General features: G+C 44.7%; 1 protein-coding gene across 4 annotated transcripts; it reads right to left on the reverse strand.

Annotated features, from left to right (window-relative positions):
• Window positions 1-219: 219 nt before the first annotated feature.
• LOC120659967 (potassium transporter 18) lies at window positions 220-6067 on the reverse strand. Of its 4 annotated transcripts, none has more exons than XM_039938269.1 (10): window positions 5448-6067; window positions 4885-5041; window positions 4510-4735; window positions 3585-3830; window positions 2832-2882; window positions 2333-2590; window positions 2194-2246; window positions 1916-2030; window positions 1590-1844; window positions 220-1497 (listed from the first exon to the last, which is right to left on the reverse strand). In XM_039938269.1, the coding sequence occupies exons 2-10, from the start codon at window positions 5005-5007 to the stop codon at window positions 461-463; spliced, it is 2364 nt and encodes a 787-aa protein (XP_039794203.1). In that variant the 5' UTR covers window positions 5008-5041; window positions 5448-6067; the 3' UTR covers window positions 220-460. The 4 variants fall into 4 exon arrangements, with proteins under 4 accessions (XP_039794203.1, XP_039794204.1, XP_039794205.1 ...); XM_039938270.1 differs by having other exon boundaries at window positions 1916-1988; window positions 5448-5898; XM_039938271.1 differs by having other exon boundaries at window positions 236-1497; window positions 2813-2882; window positions 5448-5892.
• Between the last annotated feature and the right edge of the window lie 362 nt (window positions 6068-6429).

Genomic DNA, 6429 nt, shown 5'->3' on the forward strand with positions numbered 1-6429 from the left:
GGAGGCACTAGAGGAAGCGGTCAAGTTACCGAGAGTAGAGTTTCATCATGTTGGGAGAGAGCTTAACTCTGTTGCTCATTCGCTGGCGCAGCTTGCGAGACGCCTAAACCATTCTGCGGTCTGGCGCAATCGCTTCCCTTTTTGTGTTGAGCAGCTTGTTGCTCGAGATGTAAACCTTTCAGTTAATTAATGAAGCTCTCTCTTTTCGCAAAAAAAAGGTACGCGGTAAAATCACTGTGGATTTAACAACCAGCTACTACACATATGCATACAGCACAAGTTCTACACGACGAACATGACCGCTATTGAAGTATTGATCAGGCTCCAAATGGTCCCACATGATGCTGTACAATTGTTTCAACAAAGGCTCCTATAAGCTATGAACAGAATACAGCTAGCTATCTTCTCTCCAGTAGTTCTGACTTCTGGGTGTTTATCTACTTGTGATTACTTTCAGTGCTTACACATAGAACACTTGCCCAACATTCAGTAGGCTCTCATGGGGAACATTGAAGATGACACTGTTCTCCCTGCAGATCTTCCTGAGGAAAGCATACATGTAGTTGATGGCAAACTTCTTGAGGAACCCTGAGTCCCTGCGAGCCCTGATGATCGTGTTCCCGAGGATGTGCACCACCCCAGCTTCCCTGCACGCGTTCAGGAACGCGATCTCATCACCCACAGTCTGGTATGTCTGGCCCGACGACATCGCCTGGCTGTTCCCCGTATGGTTTGGGGACTGCACCTGTATAATGGAGTCATGGGATGTGTAGCTGAGATCCATGTTTGAACTGGCGTTGATGCCATTGATTCTTGGGTTAGCGTTGCCTGCCTGGTTCAGCTCACGGGTGCTGTACTCATCAGAGTCCGTGTACTCTTCCATCATACTCTCCAGCCGGACAAAGAGCATCAGGCTGTTAAAGAGCATCTGCTCGAAGTCATCATCCTTCTTGTGGATGTCCTTGTAGCCATACCGCGCCACGCACCGGAACATGTGGAAGTTCTTGGGACCGATCCGCTTCACAAGGAACCTTTCATCCGGTGGCACAGTGTAGACAGGAAGGTATTTCACGCAGACGAAGACCAGAGTGGAGTGGATGGCCGGGAGGTTGGTGATGAAGTGCGAGAAGATGTGAGGAACGCCACTGGCCAGCTCAGTGTACACCAGGCCCATACCGGGCACCCTGACCAGACCAAGGCTTGGACCAAGGCCTAGGATCCATGCCATGGACACCTTGCTGTGCATCTCAAATTCGTAGCGCTTGAGTGTACCATAGTGCCATATATACATGATGATGAGGAAGGCGACGGCAAACACAAGAGGAACCCATCCACCCTGATCGATCTTCCGCACCACAGCAGAGAAGTATGGAATTTCAACAACCAATGACAGCGCGGTGAAAAGAACAACCAAGCTCCAGTGGCTGCGCCACACCAGCAGCATTATGGGGACCATGAGAAATGTTGTCACAAGCATAACCATTATCACAGCAGTACCTGCTCACACAACATTCATGTTAGCAACTTTGCTGGAGTATTAAATGCAATCATCAAATTAGTACACAGAGACAGATAGGGAAAGATGTTACCATATGCGTTTGCTATCTGACTTTGGTTTTTAAATCCAGCAGTGACAGCAATGCAGAATATCAAAAGGATCCAATTGATATCAGGACTGTATATCTGGCCTAGATACTTTTTGGACGTATGGATGATCCTCACTCTGGGGAAACAACCTAGAGCGAGTGCTTGCTTGATAATCGAATACGTCATCGATATAGTGGCTTGGCTAGCAACTACTGCAGCAGCTGTTGCAACAATGAATGATGGCCAACGTACAGAATCTGCGCAATAGTCATGTCAATGTGCATTCGCATAGACATGGTAACTCAAGAATCCCTCTGTCTGACATTACCTGGAAGGGAATAATAGAAAGCATGGACCACACTACTTCTGTTCTGAGCTATATAGGCAGCTTGGCCAGTATACTGCAAAAGAAGGCATGGAAACACAACCACGGTGAAAGCAATCTGCATACCGAAATGTGATGTCGTGAGCAGGCAAGCAAAAGGATATATTTCTGTACTCATGTTGAAAAGGTCTTGTGTACAAATGTAGATTCGCCTCTAAGAGGACTCCTTGGTTCTAAAAAAAAAAGGCATAGCGAGTAACAGAGACAGGCAACTATTGTACCTGAATAGCTTGTACAGGGAAATATGAAAGATCAGCAAACAGTGCTTCTGTCCCTGAAGCATGACCCGAAATTTCAGTTCTGGTAATTGCCATTAAACAAAGGACTAGAAGATTATGCAATTATGCTAGAAGTTCTGACCTGTAATGCTGAGCATAATTCCTCCTAAAGAAGCCCAGCTAGTCTTCCCTCGCTTAAAGTACCGATAGACATAAATAGGATTAAACGCCTTGAGGACAGATTGATCGTATTTGGATATGTTTACAGCGCCCAGGATTCCAATGAGAATGTACCAAACAAATACTATTGGTGCAAAAAGCCAGCTGACTTTATCAGTGCCAAAGTGCTGCATGCTGAATAATCCAATCAATATGACCACAGAGACGATGACAACCACATCTGATGGGATACGGAAATGTAAGAATTTTTTTTTACCAATAAATGTAAGAATTCAGTCATCAACAAACTGATATAAGCATCATGATCGCCTGTCCTCTACCAGACCACACTAAATGAAACTATTCGGTGTACCAATTACCACTACAAAGATTGTAAAACGAAAGGAAATTTCCTAAATCACAGTTAATCCAGATGCTAATAAAAGCAGGAAAAAATACTAACTTCCAGGTTTCATATGTACCATTTCTCATTTTGGGCTCTTCCACTTGTATTCCTCCAGTCGCAGAAAGAACTGCACATTGCAAGGAAAACTTAAGATCAATCACTTAGTACTATTAAAGGGATGGAAGGACAAACAAATTTATTTTCCCTTGTCAATTATTGCTAGCTAATCAGTACGCAAGTAACAATGCAATAGCTATAGAGGGGGGACCAGAACATCACCATGGACTAAGTTCTTTGCCGTTTTTATAACCTGAAATTATTTTCCCATCTTAAAGCAAAGGACAGACCCAGTGCTGGTAGCTCCCACGTGAGTGGGGTCTGGGGAAGGAATAACCGAGGCAAGCCTTTCCCCTGCATGCAGAGAGGCTGCGTCGAACCCAGGACCTTTTGGCTCAGTGGGGTGACTTTAACCACTGCGTCAGGCCTGTCCTTCATTTTCCCATCTTAAAGCACTGTTATAAAAATTTCAATTCATGTGGATGTGGGGCATTAACTAGTTGTAAAAGAAGTTAAAGTATTTGTTGGAGGGACTGTCAGCATCATTCCTGGGAGGATGTTTTCAGTCTCCAAACCATTTTATATAATACTGACGTTCAGTATGACAATGAGAACTTTTTGAACAAACAAAATGTTTAGCAGTTAACATCAAACTCAAAGTTATAATAATATAAGTTCTCATAGCAATATTAATTTCAGAAAACCTGGTGCCAAATCAATTGATGAAACGTATTAGATTTTTCCTAAAAAAATTAAATATAGATATACTCACCTGATATGGCAGGAGTGAGGATTCCATCTCCAACTGCCATACAAGTACCAAAAAGAACAAGAATAAGAATTGCATTCTTTCTGAATTGGTGCCCCTCTAACCATCTTTTGATCTTTGCAGCAAGAGATTTCTCATCATATATGTGGCGGCTGTATGTTGTTAGGTCTTCATCTGTTCGATGCTGATTAGGAATAGTGTTTATCTTTGCATGCCGGCAAAGCAGTGAATAAAGAGCAAATGTTCCACCTGGCATTACAATTAACCTCTATTATGTTGATATTCATGATCTTTGTAAGCCTCACTGACTCTTAAAATTTGTAGCAGTGTCAGTGTACCATACTAATAGAGGTCTATTTGGAAACACCGCAATGGGTATGTTTTTGACGGAGTTACGCCCAATGTCTCTCATGTGGTTTCGGCCATAACAGAGGAGCTGTATCTGTGGTCTTTCGCCGGGGCTCGAGGAGTGTCACACCTCCTCGCCCAGGACCTTAGGGTAATTTAGGTGTTCTTTTTGGTCAGGTCCCACCCTTATGTCTATCTTTAATAGTCTACAAGAGTCCATTGTAAGGGCATGATACATGCCCCAAACTGTATGACTTAGGGGTTCTACCCCTCTCTTTTTCTTCTTAATATATTGATGCGCAGTTCTCCTGTGCATTCGAGAAAAAAGTGTGCCATACTAATATGCTGAATTATTATCAAGTGCTGAAACTGACAGCATGCTGTAGCACACAAAAACTTTGTGTCTCAAAACCAAATGGCTACCCCTCTCTTTTTTGTGAAAACTGACAGCATGCTGCGCGTATATAGTATGGTTTTACTGCATCCTCTTAACAAACTAGAAAAATCACCATATGCAGTTTGATCTTTCATAACCGAAGCAGAACTTTCAAGGAAGCAAGAGCGCAGGATGTATTCGTACCTTGGCCATTATCGTTTGCTCTCAAGACAATGAAGACGTATTTAACAAGTGGAATCAGAGTAAGGGAGTAAATAATAAGCGAGAGTGCTCCAATAACTTGTTCCGTGTCTTCTATTTCACGAGGGAAAATGTTGTAGAAGACATATAAAGGTGATGTGCCTAAATCTCCAAACACCACGCCAAGGCTTTGGAAAGCTAGTTGTAACAGTACAAGTGTTGGGTAGGTCTGCGAATGCAGAAGGGAAAACAAGAGGACAGCACGATTACTGAAGATTCATTTGCAGATCAGTTACACATGCTCAATATCAGCACAGTGAAATATAGGCTGTGAAATGAAATGACAAAGATCTTTGCAAGCAGTTACGTGATAATCACCTTTTCCCTGTACATGTTCCTCAATCTCCCGGCCTCTGCATCCATGGGCTGATCGAGATTCCTTTCCAGCTCCCACATTGTCCCCCTACCGGTATGCTCATTTGTTGAGCTCGTAGTCTCCATGGTTTCAGACGAATCAGCAGCACCGTCCTGTAGCCTGCAGGCATTCAGAACATATCAGTCCGTTTCCAAAGCTATCAAGAACACAAGCTCTGAACTAGAGCAGAACTGGAAGGGATAAGGAGGCCAGTTTTAAACTGTCTCAAGATCAAACTTCCATAAACTTGAGGATTAACAACCAGAATTCAGGAAATCTGAGATTGACACGAAGTTGTTTTAGTGCCAAACGGCCACAGCTGATCAACGTAAAGCCACCAAAAGAACACAGTTGATTTCCACTATCAAACCTGAGCACACAATTTCCGAATGACTTATAACAGTGAAGCCGGAGAAAGGGTCATCAAACAATTTCAGGTTGTAAAAAAAAAAACAGTAATATGATCAAACTTTGATGCCATTTCCGCGGTATGTACCGAGAATGGAAGACAGAATCAGCTGCTAACCTTGAAAGCTCAGGACAAAACCTCCAAAGAATCCCGTGATTCCAGACTCGCCAAGATCAGAACTTGAGCCGATTCGCGCGCTCCCAACATCAACCCAAGCACCCGGCGACGAGCCTCCGACCCCCCTCAGCACCCCAATCGAAGGCGGAGTTTCAATGGCCGCCTCGGTCTCCTGTTCACCGCTGCCCAGCGATTCGCGTCCGGGAGGACGGAGGAGGGACCGGACCCGCGCGCGCACACGGACCGCACGCGGAGAGGCGCTGCCCACCTGCCCACCTCGTGGTGAAGGGGACGGATGAGAAGGAGGAGGCAGAGGAATTCAGCTCGGACAGGGACGGTGAGGGGGCAAAAAGATTGGTTTTTCTGGGAGAATAATGGCCAGGTCTCTTGTCGGATTGCAGCGCCGATGGAGTGGACCGAAATTCGTTGGAACTCGTCGCAATTTCGCTCGCGTCAGTTTGCGCTCAATAATTGAGGATGAGCAGCAATAATCTAATGGCAGCAGGTGCGCTCAAAAGTCAGATCAAGCATCCTAATCCCATTTAGTCGCTAGTGATCTCTGATGTGATTTCCACATCGTAATAATAGTAGCGGTGGCGAACTGGCGAGTTTGTTTGTTACGGGTGGCGTCAGGCTAAACATGGTTGTGCCCGCATGTGTCAGGCTGTATGTAACTCGAGCTGCAATGATGCGAGCTGCAAACATGCCATTGTCAGGCTGATGCGAGCTGCAATGATGCAGGAAAAACTCGAGCTGTATGTGCCCTGTTTAGGTAACTAGCTAGCTGGAGAAAGTGTACTAAACGTGCGTGTAAAATGAAAATTAGCTGAAGTAACTGCATTGCAGCTAAGGCCTATGAGGTGTACTGCTGAGCTCGGCCCCAGCATCTCCAGTTGTATGCTCCCGTCTCCCGGGGGTATCGTTCACATTAAGGTTGTGTTTAGTTCGGGGAAAAGTTTGAATTTTAGTACTGTAGCACATT

This window comes from Panicum virgatum, chromosome 2N (assembly GCF_016808335.1).
Source record: "Panicum virgatum strain AP13 chromosome 2N, P.virgatum_v5, whole genome shotgun sequence".
Taxonomy (NCBI): domain Eukaryota; kingdom Viridiplantae; phylum Streptophyta; class Magnoliopsida; order Poales; family Poaceae; genus Panicum; species Panicum virgatum.

What these genes read in the sequence shown, in the direction of transcription:
- LOC120659967 (XM_039938269.1), bottom strand. Translation starts at nt 5,007, where the DNA reads ATGGAGACTACGAGCTCAACAAATGAGCATACCGGTAGGGGGACAATG. An exon ending in AATTATGCTCAGCATTACAG is followed by an intron (nt 2,247 to 2,332) that starts GTCAGAACTTCT and finishes GTCATGCTTCAG; the next exon opens with GGACAGAAGCACTGTTTGCT. An exon ending in TCAGATAGCAAACGCATATG is followed by an intron (nt 1,498 to 1,589) that starts GTAACATCTTTC and finishes TTGTGTGAGCAG; the next exon opens with GTACTGCTGTGATAATGGTT.